This window comes from Palaemon carinicauda, chromosome 40 (genome assembly GCF_036898095.1).
Source record: "Palaemon carinicauda isolate YSFRI2023 chromosome 40, ASM3689809v2, whole genome shotgun sequence".
Classification (NCBI taxonomy): domain Eukaryota; kingdom Metazoa; phylum Arthropoda; class Malacostraca; order Decapoda; family Palaemonidae; genus Palaemon; species Palaemon carinicauda.
Genome location: NC_090764.1, coordinates 40,011,648 through 40,029,314, shown reverse-complemented (window position 1 = coordinate 40,029,314; position 17,667 = coordinate 40,011,648). Strand labels below are relative to the sequence as shown.

Below are 17,667 nucleotides of genomic sequence, written 5' to 3'. Positions count from 1 at the left end.
CTATGTATGAATACCAGGCAAGCTAATATAGTGGTCTCGCCCTATATTAAGTAAAGCATAGTTTGTATAGAACCACTGCGTCAATATATATTGACCAGTAATCCGCACAATACTTGTATTGGACAAAGGTTTATATAGGTTTATATCCGCATAGGAAGAAACTAATAAAACCGCCCTCGTCCCTTTATGGGACGGAGTCCTCCCATTAGGGGACTACATAAACCAATGCAACATAGCTTGCATAACAGAACAATTCTATCAGAATTATCCCAGATAAGATACATAGAATCAAAATGCTCAATTATACCAATAAATTGACACAGGTGAAAGAGACGCAAGGTTCTCAAGAACAAGTTTATTGACAGATAATAAACAAACAGGTTAACAACAATTATATATATATATATATATATATATATATATAAAAGAGGGTAACCCAAAACTTTAAGCATAAGTATGATAGTAAACAGAACTTGTTTATCTGAAAGAAAAACCATTAAACACCACTTTAATAAGATACCAAGGTATCAAGTCATAAAAGTCTGTATTACAAATCAATCACATTAGCGTTAGAAACGCTCGGCACACATGTCTGAACTTATGCTAGGTTCACCTTTGAAAGAAGGAACAGTCTATATGGGCACTTGGTGCCCTCATTTAGTTTGTAGTACAGTATGTACCTACACACTCACCCTGGACTTAATCGTCCTAATTAAGACCACTGTTCCTCGCAGAGTTAAACAGTAGGGTTAACTACACGACCCACTGCTACCACAGATCTCTTAAGTTCCTCTACTTGCTTCGCATAGTGGCGAAAGAACACCCTGGAAGACTTCCAGCCCGTGTATGAACGGAGATGTTCAAAATCCATACAATTAAAGAAATTTAGGGATGAGGCAACTTTCCTCGGATCGTGACCTGCGGGTGTACTGTCAGGATCCGCTCTGCGAATAAAATATGTGATTTTCGCTCTGAGTTGATTCAGAGATAAATTTGAGCCTGATGTTTCTCCCCTGAATAGTTGACCACCCTTGAAGTCTGAAGTTCTACGAAGATAGACCTTTAGGCATTCTACTGGACATAGAGATGCATCTTCTTTCAGAGGGCAGATTCTCCAGGGACCCCACCTGTTGGTGGGTAACTCATTCCTGGCGAGAAACGTAGGATCCGGAAACAGGTTCAGATCCCCCCCATCTAGGAACTGAACACGACCTGCCTCTCTCGAGAGGGCTACGATCTCACTAACCCTGGCCCCGGACGCGAGTGCAAATAGGAAAATAACTTTTTGCGTCAAATCCTTTAACGCACATTCTTCATTGCTCAACAGGGAGGCGAAATGAAGAACTTTGTCTAAAGACCATGAGATGGGCTTTGGAGGTGCTGAAGGTCTGAGCCTAGCGCAGGCTTTCGGAACTTTATTAAAGATCTCGTTACCTAGGTCGATCTGGAAGGCAAATAAAATGGGTCTCATCAAAGCGGATTTACACACTGAAATCGTGTTAGCTGCCAACCCTTGGCCATGGAGGTGGATGAAGAAAGATAAGCAGAAGTCTGTTGAGATCTCCTGCGGATTCTTTGCCTTTACAAAGGCCACCCACTTTCTCCAAGATGACTCATATTGCCTTCTAGTCGATTTGCACTTATATTCCTCTAGGAAGTCTATGCTGGCTTTCGAAATCCCGAAACGCTTTCTCACCGCAAGGGCGAGAAAATCATGAGCTGCAGGGTCCGGGTTTTCTGTAATGAAGCGCAGACAGTTGACTTCTGGACTCGCTGGGTCAGAACTGGATGTGGTAGCGGCACGAACTTCATCTGTAGTTCCAACGCCAAGGGGAACCACATACTGTTCGGCCACTTGTGGGCCACTATTGCCGCTACCCCCTTGAAGGATCTCAGTTTGTTGAGGACCCTCAACAGAAGGTTGTGAGGAGGGAACAGATAAATCCTGGACCATCTGTTCCAGTCGAGGGACATTGCGTCCACTGCTTCCGCTAAGGGGTCCTCGTACGGGGACACGTACAGGGGCAACTTCTTGTTGTCTTTCGTCGCAAAGAGGTCTATTTGCAGTTCTGGGACTTGATTCAGAATGAAGGAGAATAATCCTGCGTCTAAGGACCATTCCGACTCTATCGGTGTGAACCTGGATAGAGCGTCCGCTGTCACATTGCGGACTCCTTGAAGGTGAACTGCCGACAGGTACCACTTCTTCTTTTCCGCCAATCGGAAAATGGCTAACATCACTTGGTTGAGAGGTGGTGACCTCGACCCTTGTCGATTCAAGCATCTCACAAAAACCTCGCTGTCCATCACCAATCTTATGTGGATCGAGTGACGCGGGGAGACTTTCTTTAAGGTAAGGAGCACTGCCATAGCTTCTAGAAAGTTTATATGAAAGGTCCTGAATAGCTTGGACCAAGTCCCCTGGACTTTTTTCCGATGAGAGTGACCTCCCCATCCCTCCTTTGAGGCGTCTGAGTGAATCGTCATCGACGGGGGAGGTGGCTGAAGAAAAACCGACTTCTTTAGATGTCTGGCTTGGGACCAAGGTCTGAGAAGAGTACGTAGCCGAGGCGGCACTGGTCTTCTCAGGTCTCTTCGCGCGTTTGATGCATACCTTCTCCAAACTCCGGTTGCATCCTTTAGCTGTGCTCTTAGCACTGGGTCTGTCACTGAAGCAAACTGGAGAGAGCCTAGTACCCTCTCCTGTTCGCGTCTTGATATCCTTTCGGAATCTAGAAGTCTCTTGACAGAGCCCGCTATCTCCTTCCTTTTCTTCGTCGGGATGGAGAAACTGTGTGACAAAAGGTCCCAGTGGATTCCCAGCCACTGGAACTTTTGGGATGGAGAAAGTCGAGACTTTTTTCTGTTGATCTTGAAGCCTAGGTACTCTAGGAACTGGATCACCTGACTGGAAGCTTGCAAGCATTCGGTCTCGGATGCTGCCCACACCAGCCAGTCGTCCAGGTAGGCTACTACCTGAATTCCCTTTAGGCGTAATTGTTTGAGAGCTGCGCTCGCAAGCTTCGTGAAAATCCTTGGGGTTATGTTTAGCCCGAATGGCATGGCTCTGAAGGCGTACAGTCTCCGTTGTAGCCTGAACCCTAGGTAGGGGGAGAGTCGACGGCTGATTGGAATGTGCCAATAGGCGTCTGACAAGTCTATAGAGACTGAGTATGCCCTCTTGGGCAGTAAGGTCCTTATGTGTTGCAGTGTTAGCATCTTGAATTTGCAATTCACTATGAACTTGTTGAGTGGCGACAAGTCCAGAATGACTCTGAGCTTTTCCGAGTCTTTCTTGGGAACACAAAACAGCCTCCCTTGGAATTTGATGGACTTCACCTTTCGGATCACCTTTTTCTCCAACAGTTCTTGAACGTACTCCTCCAAAACGGGGGTGGAGTGTTGGAAAAACCGAAGGCACGGGGGTGGAGTGCTGTACCAGCTCCAGCCCAGTCCATTCTTGAGTAGGCTTTGGGCCCAGGGATCGAAGGTCCAGCGATCCCAAAATTTCATCAGTCTCCCTCCTACCGGTATCGTTTCACTTGGACTGCCGTCCTGAGGTCTTACCTCCCTGACCACGACCACCTCTGAATCCCCTTCCCCTTGAGGGGCGCCTAGACGAGCCTCTGGCTGCTCCTCTAGGTTTTGCACGAAAGGAAGAAGACTGTCCTTCGAACGTTGGGGTGAATGTGGTTGACTGACCTGGCACAGCCTGGGGTACCCACTGAAAAGTAGTCGGGGTTTGTGCCACCATCTGGGGCACTGGAGGCAATGGCAATTGCAGTTGCTGTTGCTGTCTATAAGGCTTGGCTGGCCGAGACGGTAGCCTAGTCCTCATATTCTTCCTCTTTGGTTGAGGACCCTCATCCGGGGAAGACTTTCTTTTGATAGCCAGGCCCCACTTCTGGAGAAGGTTTCTATTCTCCACGGCGGCCTTATCAACAACCTCTTTGACCACATCGGTAGGGAAAAGGTCTTTTCCCCAAATGTTGGAGGAGATCAACTTCCTTGGCTCGTGTCTCACCGAAGCCCCGGTGAACACGAACTCCCTGCAAGCTCTCCTTGCCTTGACGAAGCCATAAAGGTCCTTCGTCACTGTGGCTAGGTGAGACTTAGCCACTACCATGAACATTTCATGGACCTTGGGGTCACTTGCCATCGTCTCAAGAGTAGTCTGATGAGACATTGAGGCAGCCAGTCTTTCTTTTGTCTCGAACTCTCTTCGTAAAAGAGATTCGGACAGCTTGGGGAGGTCCTCGCCGAATTGCCGTCCGGCAATATCAGCCTCCAACTTTCCCACTGAGAATGTCAGATGGACATCCTTCCAGTCTTTGTGGTCCATAGGCAGGGCCAGCGACAAGGGTTTACACTCCTCCAGGGAGGGGCAAGGCTTGCCAGCCTCGACTGCCTTTAGGACAGCCGCAAACCCTTTCTGTAAAAAGGGGAAGGCTCTATCAGGAGAGGACACAAAAGAAGGGAGCTTCTTGCTCAATGCAGATACCTTCGAGTTAGAGAAGCCCCTCTCTTTCATCGAGGATGAAAGTAGGGCTTGAGCCTTAGCGTGGTCCATAATAATGACCTCCTTCGGCTCTGTCTCCTCCCTTGAAGCTGGTTCTTTTCTCAGCCGGACATAGCAGTCCGGATATGATGCCTTGCTGGGCCAGAATTCTACCTCCTCTAGGGGAACTGAACCCAGCTTATCCGAGATGACGATCTTTCCAGTCGTCATCGGCATGTGCTCAGCATACCTCCATGGGTTAGCATCTGAGCATATGGGAAGGTCTTTCACATTGAGCCTTTTCCGGGGCCCATGTGATTCTGCCAGGGACTGCATACGCAGTTCCATTGCAGCCGCCTTCTCCTGATTCTCCTTCTGCATTTGTTGGATCATTCCAACAATCGAAGAGAGGGCCTGTCCCAGTTCTACTGGGAGACCAGCCGATGTTGAGGGGATAGGCTCCGGCATCTGAACCGGAGTAGCCGACACCTCGTCGACCACATCCTCTACGACATCCGGGGTTTGAACTTCATCCTGACCTTCTGCCAGGAGGTCTTCTTCCAAACGTTCGTCCAGGTCAGACATCCTGTCATCCAACTGGATGTCTTGCATCGCAACTGCGACTTCCACGTCCACCTGAACTTGATCTTGAGGGATCTCCTCTTGAGGCTGGGGAATCACTGCATCAGCTGATGCCTGGGGAAAAAGATACGCCCTCATCTTCTCACTTGGAAGATAAGGGCCAGAGGTGTTCTTCTTGAAGCCCCTTACCCAAGTACGAAGCTTTTCCCTTGCTATATCCCTTGATTCCGCCGTTCTAGGGGAATCAAAAGCCTCAGTAATCAGGTTAGTGCATACAGTACATACCTGAGGGTCCCAATACTGGAGATCATCCTTGGAGACAGCGCATGCTGCGTGTCTCCTACAACACTCATGTCCGCAGAGGTTCTTGCTGCGGACATTGCAGAAAACATTTCCGCACTTCGGAGGGTCCTCCTGTAAAGAGAAGAAATTTCCATGAGTATCAAGTGAACTATGTATCACTGGATATGCATATTATAGCATAACAATTCATAAAGGAAAGACACACACTTGTGTTTCCCTCACAACCCATTGTTGCAGCCTTCCAGATAATAAAATCAAAATGGTTTATCTCTTCTAGAGTAACCAATGCAAGGTTTCCAGAGGAAACAGGTGGAGCTCACACCTATGCAATGATTTTAAAATCCTGGATAATAGACAGGGAAGAACTCAGCTTCCTATCTGAGGGCAACAGCAAAGGGCTGTGCAAGAAAACACAATAGTGTTAGAAGATACAGTGCTGTACCAAAACCTTTACTATAGTTTTCTTCTTACTGTATATGCTATACAGAAGAATACTAGTACAGTATAAGGGGGATGTGTGCCGGCCTGCCTTTGCCGGCCGGCACACACCACAACTAGCTTTAAAGTATACTACTTAACAGCTATAGGGCGGCAGCACTCTGGTTCAAATGCCTGTGCCGGTCGGCAGCTACTGCCGGCCGGTAACAGCCAGTGTTGGCCGGTAATGGCTGCCGGCCAGCAACTACACAAGGTAGTACCCAGCTGCCGGCCACACTCTTGGTGACCGGCAGACAAGGGCTGACATAAGCCGGCCGGCAAAGGTACAAGACCGATGCCAGCCGGCAGCAAAAGAACCAGAGAACTACACCTGCCCGGCTGCCGGCCTCATAGGCCGGCAGCCGGGACAGGTACAGCACTAGAAGAAAATAGAATGGATGCCGGGATAAGAGTGTACACAACCTCCAAGCCCGGCAACCGAAAGAGTGCATATAAGGAAGGGGAGAAACTAATTCAGGCTTCCTTGACCAATGCCGTCCGGCTCTGCCGGCAGGCATGGATGAGGGACCAAGAGAGGTCCGGGCAGCACTCGAAAACATAAGATCCTTGCCGGCCAGCAGCTCTGCCGGCCGGCAATGGGCTGAGTCAATTCCACATCCCAACCTATACTAGGTCCAGAAGTAGAACGACGTACAGTACAGTAAGACCCCTGCCGGCCAGCTCTGCCGGCCGGCAAGGTACAGTACAGTAATGGCTAGGCCATTACGGAGATAGAGGGGGAAGGGACAAGAGGGTCCTGCCAACCTTGCTTTAGTGACAGATCACCCGCAGCCAAGAAACTTATCTTAGCCTAAGGGAGATCTAAGGTGAAAGGCCAGCAATACTTGCCAGCTTCCAGAGCACCAAAGCAAGTAAGGCGTTGCTACTCCCAAGGGAAGAACTTATCCTCCCCCGAGAACAGCAACAGGACTTAGTCTGGTCGATCACAAAAGAAGGAATCATAACTACAGAAACCTTTGGTAGTGACCTAAGGGAGCTAAGCTCCCTTTGTATGTGTTAGGTCAGCGAGGGGGACTCTGCCCCAAGCCAGACAACACAGACTCAGACTAAAAACTCTGTTGTTCTGTCCCTCTTGAACCATAACTACAGGAACAGGAAGGTACAGTAACACCCTAGTATAGTTTTATCGAAAATAAATTCGGAAAAAACCACTTAGGGATAAGCCCAAGGCTTAAACAGAGGGAAAGGGATTGCATACCTTCTCCGAAGAAAAGAAAGCAACCGGGCCTGTCCCAGTTCTACTGGGAGACCAGCCGATGTTGAGGGGATAGGCTCCGGCATCTGAACCGGAGTAGCCGACACCTCGTCGACCACATCCTCTACGACATCCGGGGTTTGAACTTCATCCTGACCTTCTGCCAGGAGGTCTTCTTCCAAACGTTCGTCCAGGTCAGACATCCTGTCATCCAACTGGATGTCTTGCATCGCAACTGCGACTTCCACGTCCACCTGGACTTGATCTTGAGGGATCTCCTCTTGAGGCTGGGGAATCACTGCATCAGCTGATGCCTGGGGAAAAAGATACGCCCTCATCTTCTCACTTGGAAGATAAGGGCCAGAGGTGTTCTTCTTGAAGCCCCTTACCCAAGTACGAAGCTTTTCCCTTGCTATATCCCTTGATTCCGCCGTTCTAGGGGAATCAAAAGCCTCAGTAATCAGGTTAGTGCATACAGTACATACCTGAGGGTCCCAATACTGGAGATCATCCTTGGAGACAGCGCATGCTGCGTGTCTCCTACAACACTCATGTCCGCAGAGGTTCTTACTGCGGACATTGCAGAAAAAGTATACTAAGGCTCCATAAGCAATTAGCCTAGGCACCAAGAGAATCGATTACCTAATTCACCGAAACTCACACGTATACAATCTTGGAAATATTCCACACAGTCTAAAATGTATAAAATATAGCCTAAAGCTTCAATAAAATTTTAATTACACTCGGAAAAACCAAAATCATGCATGAAGTACTAGGACCAAACGACTAGGCTACATGGCCTAGCGTAGGCCAGAATGGCGAATACTTCGCCAAATAATACTAAGCACGAAAGGAAATCCTATGTAAAGCTAAATAACTAAAATTTATTAAAGCAAAACAACCAGGAATGTCGCTCTGACTAACTAATTTATACCTAGCGAGCGACAGTGTCCAGGACACCTCTGGTAGGCTACGGCTCTTGTATCAAAGATTAATCCTATTAATCACTCAAAATTTTACCAAGAGCCTACATTAATACATAACAGACACTATACTCAACTTATCAGAGGCCAACGAAGACGAAGAAGCCATGAAAAGCCGAATAAATCCAAGATTTGCGAGAAAAACAGGAAAAAACACCGAGTTGTTAAGCTACGCAAAAAGGAATACAGATGGCGCCAGGATTGGCGCCAGGCACGCATACGAATCGGGGGATAGGGAAGCCTTGGGAGCGGCTCCCCTTTTTCTTTCCCGAATTCGTATCTCGTCAATCACCTCCTACGAGACGAAATCTCTGTCCAGGATGTAGATTGCCATGTGACGTGTCTAGAATACGTCCTCTGATATGTCGCGATATCCCTTTCACGAGGGATACTCGCTCCAGGAGTTAGAATTCTGGTACCTTAAGGTAAATTCTCTGGGAATATCGCCGTAGTTGTAATATACCCTAGGAAGCTACCCTATAGGAACTTCCATCAGGACGACATGGCTTGAGCCCAAAAATATATATATATATATATATATATATATATATATATATATATATATATATATATATATATATATATATATATATATATATATGTACACAGCATATATATATATATATATATATATATATATATATATATATATATATAATTTATATATACACGGTATATATATAAATTATATACAGTATATATATATATATATATATATATATATATATATATATATATATATATATATATATATATATATATATATGTACACAGCATATATATATATATATATATATATATATAATTTATATATATACACAGTATATATATAAATTATATACAGTATATATATATATATATATATATATATATATATATATATATATATATAATGTATGTCAAATATGCAAATATATAAAAATATATATTTATGGTTTACTGATGAAGAGCCATAAAGTCATCCTAACAATATCGTTATCTTTCAGACGTGATCATCATTGCAGAGGAGGATTCTTATTGATGTCATCAACCGACATCTAAAGACAGCAGCAGAAGGAGGTTTGAGGAAAGACACTAAACACACTAATAACGAGTCAGGGCAACATATACTGTACGTTAATCTACACAACTTTAGAGATTAATTGATCAGAAACATAAGATTCTGTGAGGTATTTCCTTATATTTTACAAACACTTGGGTATTACATTATTATTATTTTTGTTGTTGTTGTTGTTGTTGTTGTTGTTGTTGTATATATGTAAAGATATTACTCAGGAAAGGCTGACTCTTCAAGAAGACAGTAGCTTTTTTTTTTTTTTTTTTTTTTTTTTTTGTAATTACTGGGCCAGGGTTGAAATTATTCCCACATTTCATATCCATTTCTTGCTACTATACGTCTCTGCCATGAACACTTTTTGATATCCTCATATAAAAGCTCTCTGTCGTGCGGAAACTTTCCATGCATGCTACAGAATTTCCATACTGACTCCACAATAATAATAATAATAATAATAATAATAATAATAAAAAGGTCCTTGTATTTCCTTTATCGTCCGTTCATAGTCCTGGAATCTCTTTTACTGAATGAAACATCTCATACACTGCTCAAAAATTCATTCCTATCCATTGTTCTATTCCTGCACGTTTTTCTTTACTTAGTCGTAGTACCGAAACTCATTCATTTTCTGAAATAATATGCGGGAAATATATGTTCTTACGTTCTCTCTTACTTCAAATGTTCTGAGGACGAGATTTTACTGTAAGCAACTGATAATTTGTTAGATACATTCTAGTTCGTTCAGTCTTGCTTAAGCAGCTAGACTGGATAAATGTGACAATGAATGGAGTCATTATAAGAGAAAAGGCTCACGGATGAAGCCGAATCATCGATTATGAGAAGAGACGAAACAGTCAATAATACATTTCCAGTATTTTTCCAGAAATAAAATATTACTTGGAACTAAACATGTTGAAACAATAATACATGATTTAATTCAAACTTAGGCTTAGTGACTTACCTCTTAGGATGAATTTTGTGACTCATCGTAACCTTATGATGCAATTTCCATTAACAGCTTCATAATATTTATCGCCAATTTATCGTTCAGCCTTCCGCTTTCATCTGGTAATAAGAGAAGCACATATGTCAAGTTCACATGATAAAATTTAATGGCTGGAAATTTCGTAAATATGCGCGAGTTTACTACAGGAATAGAGATTCTTCAAGAATACACGTAAAAAGCATTAATAGAGAATAACAGAGTTGGAATCCCACCCCCCCCCCCCCAAAAAAAAAAAATGGAAAAATACCCATTCAAGATGTCAGTAAAATTCAAAAGCTTCTTAGAGTTTCCAAAAATACTTAATGCTAAATAGACGAATGAAATATAATCTTTAGTCATACACAGTAATCATGAGTATGGATAAGCAAAGAGAAAGTACAAAAAAACTTGAACGATGTAATCCTAGCAATGAAAAATTATAAAGCTCACCTGTTCAAACAAAGAGAATTCTTAAATCCTAAATTCAGGTAAGATTCTAAGTTTTGGCTGGTAAATATTGTGAAACTTGTTGAGATTTCAGCGATGTTTTGAAGAAATATTTCATTTTTACTGTGCGTTTTTTTTTTTTTTTTTTTTTTTTTTTTTTGCCCATCTGGTAATGTTTACTCCATACTAGCCGTCTTTATATTTAGCAAATCATTTTATAATGAAGTTTTATGGTTTACTTCTGAACAAAACGTATGTAAATCACTTGGGATAAATAACAACGCTTCGTTAGCTCAGGAGAAATTACTTGATGCTGAGAACAATTTATCTTCAATTTAGATTTATTCTTACATTTATTTCCATCAAGCGTATTCTTATTAAATATCTCCTATTACTTTTGGATTATTCCAGCTGAATTACTATTTATTTTCTTATCTGCTTCTCTTTTCTAATAACAGGTGGTTTCACTCACGAATCGGGATTATGGCGAAATCTCTTCTGTTATTGACAGGTATGATTATATTCCAGAAACTTACAGCAAATTGGAAACGGTTATCATTGATATTTTTCCTTAACTCTGGGATTCCAGAATGTGTTAGATATGATGATATTCTGTGAGTACATTGAAACCTTAGTAAAAAGTATTAAGAGAGAGAGAGAGAGAGAGAGAGAGAGAGAGAGAGAGAGAGAGAGAGAGAGAGAGAGAGAGAGAGAGAGAGAGAGAGAGAGATTATTCTTCACAGTTATGTATGCATATAATTCAGCATGATTTTCACTGGTCATTTACAATGAAAATGAGACCTTCTAATGTAATTACTAGATGAATGCACAGTACTGGTTTTATTCAGAAACAGAGACCAAATACTTCTAAAATCTCTTGCTTTTACGTTATTCTTCGGAAACTGAAATATCTGTAGCAATATTACACCATTTATCTAAGAACATATTGAAGTTATGATGTCTCTTATCTTTGTACAGGACTCATTCTTGTTTTCTGCTCTTCATGTCATGGAATACTACACCCTACAGCGACAGCGATTCCAATGCGCTCTAAGCCTTCTGGGCCCAGAAAAAGACATCACAACGGTCATCAACCTCCTGAACCTTCATCATTCCATCAATCATATGAAGACCCTCAAAACTGGACTCCAGTCATAAGTACTACTCGGTCTCCTTTGGCTGGTGAAAAACGTGCAGAATTTGCTGATGAGTCACAAGAAAACTCTGAAGCACCTGCTACATCTCAGTTAGAATCCGATGATGAACTGGTGTCTGTATTCTTTGTTAGTCCAGTTACACCTCTTAATTCATTGCAGTCCTCATTCTTCAACAGTCTTATGCAGAACGGCCATAAATCTTACACAGGCGGTAAAGTATTGGCGCATGGAAGAGATTCTCTGCTACAAAACAGTAGCCAATTGCAGCACAGCGAGAAACTTGCAATACCCAAAAAGCTGGCAGAACTGTTCAGTAAACATGCCATTTTGGCCGAGGCTAGTATGGCAAAACTACTTCATGGACAACCGTTGAAGTCTACTGAGCCACATGAGGCAAAGGGTGAACTACCTCAAAAACTGGAAGAGGAAAATATCAGTGACGGGCTCTATGACCCTGTCCAAATGTTAGCTAATAAGAGAAGTGCACATATTCACAGTCACCCCACAAATGCTTATGATGAAGCCCTTGAAAAGCAAGATGTAGCTGAAAGTACATATTTTCCTGCTGAGATATCTCTTAATTCTGAAACAGAAACACACTTTCCACATTTCAGCACCAATTCTGTTCCGTTTACCTCTGGAAATGTAGTATATCTGCCAATGGGAATGATACAAGATAATCATGGGCAGCACCTGCATAATGTAAATTCTTTCCATAGCCTACAAAATCCGGAATTCCTTGAAAGTGATCATTTTGGAAGGGATATCCATAGGTCAGAGTTTGATCCTTCAAAAAACATATTTGACACTTCAGACATAACAGATGGAAATGGCAGAAATTCATATAGGATTTTCGTACCAGGAATGACTCCATTAGAAAGTCTTTTTGAAAATAGAAATCCAAATCAGAGTCCTTTCCCGAAGCATGTCCTGGCAAGAATACCAGGCTACGTTCCACCCAAAGGCGAGAGTAACAAAACTCCTAGGCCTACACACCAGTTCCCTGATACAGAAATAAATTTCCATTCAAATTTACCTAATCAACATAGAGGCTTCTCTGACTTTACTCAAGAACATAATAGGCATACTGATTTAGCATTAGAAATAGATAGACAAAGTTATCAAGCAAAGAGCATGACCATTCCACAAATACCTGGTTATGTGGCTCCCACGGAATCACCACATTTCAGGCAAAACAGTATTGGTGAAAACAACAGACAATCTCATGGATTTCCTGAGATAAGTCATCATAATAACTTGCCTGATGTTAACTCATTTTCTTCTGTGCCTGAACATGAAGATTCATTAAATTATGCTAATAGATTTAATGGAAATCCTGCCGGTCAAGAACATGATAGTGTAAATCATTTTGAAGTTCCACCTGTTATTGGTCATCCTACTCAGATTCCTTTGACATCTGATCCTAGTCATGTAAGACCTAGCCAATTATATACGGTACCCATTTCGGAATTTGGAAACCAAAACGTGCATAATATTGGATTCACTAAAAATGAAGCTGAACACTCTCCTCCTTTTACCCTTGCACAAAATTTTGATGTACCTAGTCGAGAATACGGTTCCCAAACGGGAGGAAATGGTGGCCCTTTTCATCATCAATTTAATAATTTGCAAAATGAATTTATTTCTTTTCAACCTGATACTTTCCATTCACAAGGAAATCCTTCTCATGTAAACAATATTGGTGAGCACTCAGACTTCCATGTAAATGAACCAAACCATCAAAACTCAGGTACTGGGATCAGTAGTCCAACAAATGATCAATATTCACCTCCAGATTATGATGAGCCCGGCCATTTTATTGGAAATTCTCATAACCCAAATCTGCATTCCGACAGACCTGTTAACACTCATGTTACACATGACCAAAGTTACATTCCTGAACCAGAATTTGAGACTCCATTTCAACAGGTGCAATTTCCAAGTCCGGTATATGGTACGCCAAAAAGAACATATGAACCTCCGTCTAAAGAGTATGTTAATATTCCCCAAAATTTGTATAACACACCAAATGCAGAATATGGTACACCACAAACCTCATTTGGAACACCTGATTCAGCACATGGGAACTCTCTTATAACTCCAGGACCAAATGGCCAGGATTATAGAATTTTTGAAGAACCCAGTGATCATGATTTTCCCCAACAAACATTTGTTTCACATTCACAAGACTTTGGAACTGTTAACCACCAGCTACCTGAAACTCATAATCATAATCAAGGTGGCCATAATACTGTCTTTGAAAGTCCTAATCATGGACATGATACACTGGGGGAAACTTTCAATTCTGGTGGAGTCACTGATAGAGTGCTGGGAAATTTCCAAAGCAGTCACGAACAAAGTCATGAAGTATCACATCAGGCGAATACTTTAACAATCAAAGACACAAGCCTACATAATGAGAATTCTTTCAACTCTCCACAAGCAGATTCACAAGTAAACCAATTTCATGGGAATGCTCATGGCTCAGGTAACTCTGTTCATCACCAAAACACCAATAAGCATTCTGATCAAAGATCCTTTAATACTCAAGACTTAAGCAGAGAACATTCATCACAGTCCCCATGCCCACAAAGCCAGTATGATCCTGATGGAGATTGTATTCGTGGAGAAGGCTTTAAAGATTATCCTAAATTTGAATTTGTTCAGGAAACAGGATTCACTTGCGCAGATAAAGTTCCCGGACTCTACGCCGACGAAGAGGCCAGATGTCAGGTATGCTTGTATTCTCATTAAAGATTTTCCTTAATATATCTATAAGTGTCTTTTATAACTTCTGTCAATGTAAACTTTTGTTTAATGGTGTCTACTTGAATAGGTCAAATTGCTCGCTATTGGATTTTACCAAAACTTGATAAAAGATAAAGTATAATTCATTTTTCTACTGATTATATTACGACTAAATTATGAATACGTGAACAATTATAAACTAAATTCATCACCATTCTTTTTCTCCTTGCAGGTTTGGCATTACTGCCTGAAGGATGGGCGGAAGTATTCTTTCATTTGTCCTATTGGGACTGTATTTCACCAGAGAGTCTTCACCTGTGATTGGTGGTATAATGTCGACTGTTCACAAACCAGAGAATTCTATCACCTGAATGAGAAGCTCTACAGTGACTAGATGGTCTCAGAAATCAAATGAAGAGAAATGCTCAAGTGAAAGCCTTCAGCATTTTGATCAAAGTTCAGTTGCTTTTAAGAAAGTATCTTATTGAATTATCATTTACAGAACAGAACTTCGAATAAGGGACCTTCCAGACGACAGAGTAAATGTTCGTCGAACAAAATTGTTACCAGATAACCATGAAAAGAGGGAATGTCCGTTAACATTTGCTCTTGCAAACAAGTAAACAGGTTACATTTGCAGTTGGATATGGTATCACTTATTTGAAGCCCACTTCGAACCATTTTGATATGGTAACAGTTTTGTTCGACGAAAACTTGAACTGTTTTCTGGAAGGTCGCTAAGACTACATGTTGCTTTGAGTAATGGAAACATTTGGTGCCTAAAACATAAGAGCAACTATAAAGAATACGTAAACAATAAGAGGTTTTAGGCAGAAGGTTTCTGTTACTCTCTCTGTTGTCTAGTTTACGCCGGTAACGACACATCTTTGTTATTCCGCTCAATAACTTCCTGCAAGTTCCTAATGCAAGGACAAGATGATTTACTCAATTATGACTGTGTAAATAAGTGTTTTCTTAAGCTGGATATCTTACTGCAACTCCTTAAAAAAAAATATGAAACGTTTCAGGCTCTTCCCTTTGTGGCTGCACCTTCTGACATTCTCTGAATAGATGTTACAATTCTTTAATTGTCATTTCTTAACATGTTAGATGCTCTTTCATGAAGATAACTCTTAAGTCTTTCAGAGAACGTCAGGAGATTTTCTCTTTGCCAATTCTATTTACATCAGAAGCGTATAAAACTGACAAACGCACTTAATTAAGAGGTGAATATTTATTAATTTTTCAGTACTGATGGCTAAGAGATAAGAGATGATTACTTTTACTGCCATATTGATCTATCCTGTTCGCTCAGACTTCAGCTACTGAGTAGCCTTTAATACCTTGATGTTTATTGAACATCACTATATTTTTATCATCTCTTACGAATAACCAAACTTTGAAGAAGCTAAGTAATCTTAGCTGCGACTTCTGTCACAAAACCAGAGTATTATCTATCTAATAATTCTTTTGATATGAAGGTCAAGTATTTAAATACGCGAGTAATTAGTAATTGCTTGCTTATCACAGTCAATGTTGTTGAGAAAACTCTTTTCTTACACATTTCGAATTATATTGTAATATAATTTGCACATAATTTTTGTGCCAACGAATGCAATAATTAAATATTTATTTTTCATTTTCGTTTTATATTACCCTCAACAGTTTCCATGATATTTTGTTCATTTTTGCAGGTGAGAATTTTCTTTAAAAAGTAATAATATAATCAATAGTATCTGTAAGGTTCCCCTCTCTCCCTTTTAAGGATACTATTTATGTTTCTTATTAAAAACTTTACAAAATCAAGACCCGAATAATATATTTACAAATGATAAAAATCATTACGAAATTCAAATAATTAATACGTAATCACATAAAATAACCAAATTTCATTTCTCAATTCCTAAATTCCTAAAAGTTATTTTGGTGAGAAAGTTGAATAAAAAGAATGTCTGAATGCGAGGTTGAAAGATATTATCTAAATCAAATTTATTCAACCTTGCACACACTCAAAATTGGGTAAATTCAAATTCAAATCAATGATAGTAGTATAAGTAACTAATTACCAACGAAAAAGCAAACTGTATTCTGTTCGTAAATAATATAATTTGAATGAACTCTACCCTTTTCGTCGGAAATCAATAATTTCCAAAGTGATTCCCTCAGTGCTCAGGAAATTTCTTTAAATTATACGAAACTGCACATACACGCACACACATTATTAGTCCTCATCTAATAACAAGGTCGTACGCTCAACTCCCTTTTCCGAATAACAAGGTCGTACGCTCAACTCCCTTTTCCGAATAACAAGGTCGTACGCTCAAGTCCCTTTTCTCCATCTATTTCTATTCCTTGCATCTTCTTAACCCCGTCCCACACACGCCATGCCCGTCCCGACAACCTAAACTCCTTTCTATCACTGTCATGTTCTTAGCTTACGCTAGGCAAGTAACTTTGATTAGCTAGTTTAAAGGTTTAAAGGCCTCTCATGAATGGCAGCGGCAAGGGACAGTGACATTGCCCTATCAAACAGAACAATGCCCTAGAGAATGACAATATATACATATGATCAGCGCCCAAAGCCCCTCTCCACCCAAGATAGGACCAAGGAGGGCCGGGCATTGGCTACTGATGACTCAGCAGATAGCGCTATAGGCTCCCCAAAAACACCCCCATCCTTAGCTAACAAGGATGGTGAGGTTACAGCGACCAAAGAAGCGAATGAGTTTGAACAGGACTCAAACCCCAGTCTGGCGTTCTCCAGTCATGGATGTTACCACATCGGCCACCACAACCCTGTAGTATGTATTATACAATATGTATAACTGCACAGTGTACCCGGATTAAGAATTTAAAGCGTCAATAATAAAAGTTCTGAGAAGGTTAAAGATGTTCCCAAGGACAGAGCTGTGATTCATCGTGCTATTCGTGGTAAAATTTCATATTGAATGGCATTTTGTTTTTGTCTGGGTAAATATTACATAAAAACATTGCTTTTTGGTGTTATTCTTTTTTATCTCACTGCATGGCAATACATAATTCGAGATTACACAATCGAACTTTGCAGTTATCAAAAGATCCTTGTTAATAGGAAGCATTGAAACGAGAGAGAGAGAGAGAGAGAGAGAGAGAGAGAGAGAGAGAGAGAGAGAGAGAGAGAGAGATTACTCAATAGATGAGAGACGAATCGTTTACGAGGAATTATGAAAGTATC

At 41.2% G+C, this 17,667-nt stretch overlaps 1 protein-coding gene across 1 annotated transcript; it reads left to right on the top strand.

Moving 5' to 3' along the window:
• Positions 1–11,010: 11,010 nt before the first annotated feature.
• LOC137632023 (uncharacterized) lies at positions 11,011–15,977 on the top strand. Its single transcript, XM_068364001.1, has 3 exons — positions 11,011–11,059; positions 11,527–14,438; positions 14,686–15,977. The coding sequence occupies exons 1-3, from the start codon at positions 11,032–11,034 to the stop codon at positions 14,845–14,847; spliced, it is 3,102 nt and encodes a 1,033-aa protein (XP_068220102.1). The 5' UTR covers positions 11,011–11,031; the 3' UTR covers positions 14,848–15,977.
• The last annotated feature ends 1,690 nt before the right edge of the window (positions 15,978–17,667 follow it).

Coding starts and splice junctions, on each gene's coding strand:
- LOC137632023 (XM_068364001.1), top strand. CDS start 11,032: ATGGCGAAATCTCTTCTGTTATTGACAG. Junction 11,060..11,526: donor ATCTCTTCTGTTATTGACAG/GTATGATTATAT, acceptor ATCTTTGTACAG/GACTCATTCTTGTTTTCTGC. Junction 14,439..14,685: donor ACGAAGAGGCCAGATGTCAG/GTATGCTTGTAT, acceptor TTCTCCTTGCAG/GTTTGGCATTACTGCCTGAA.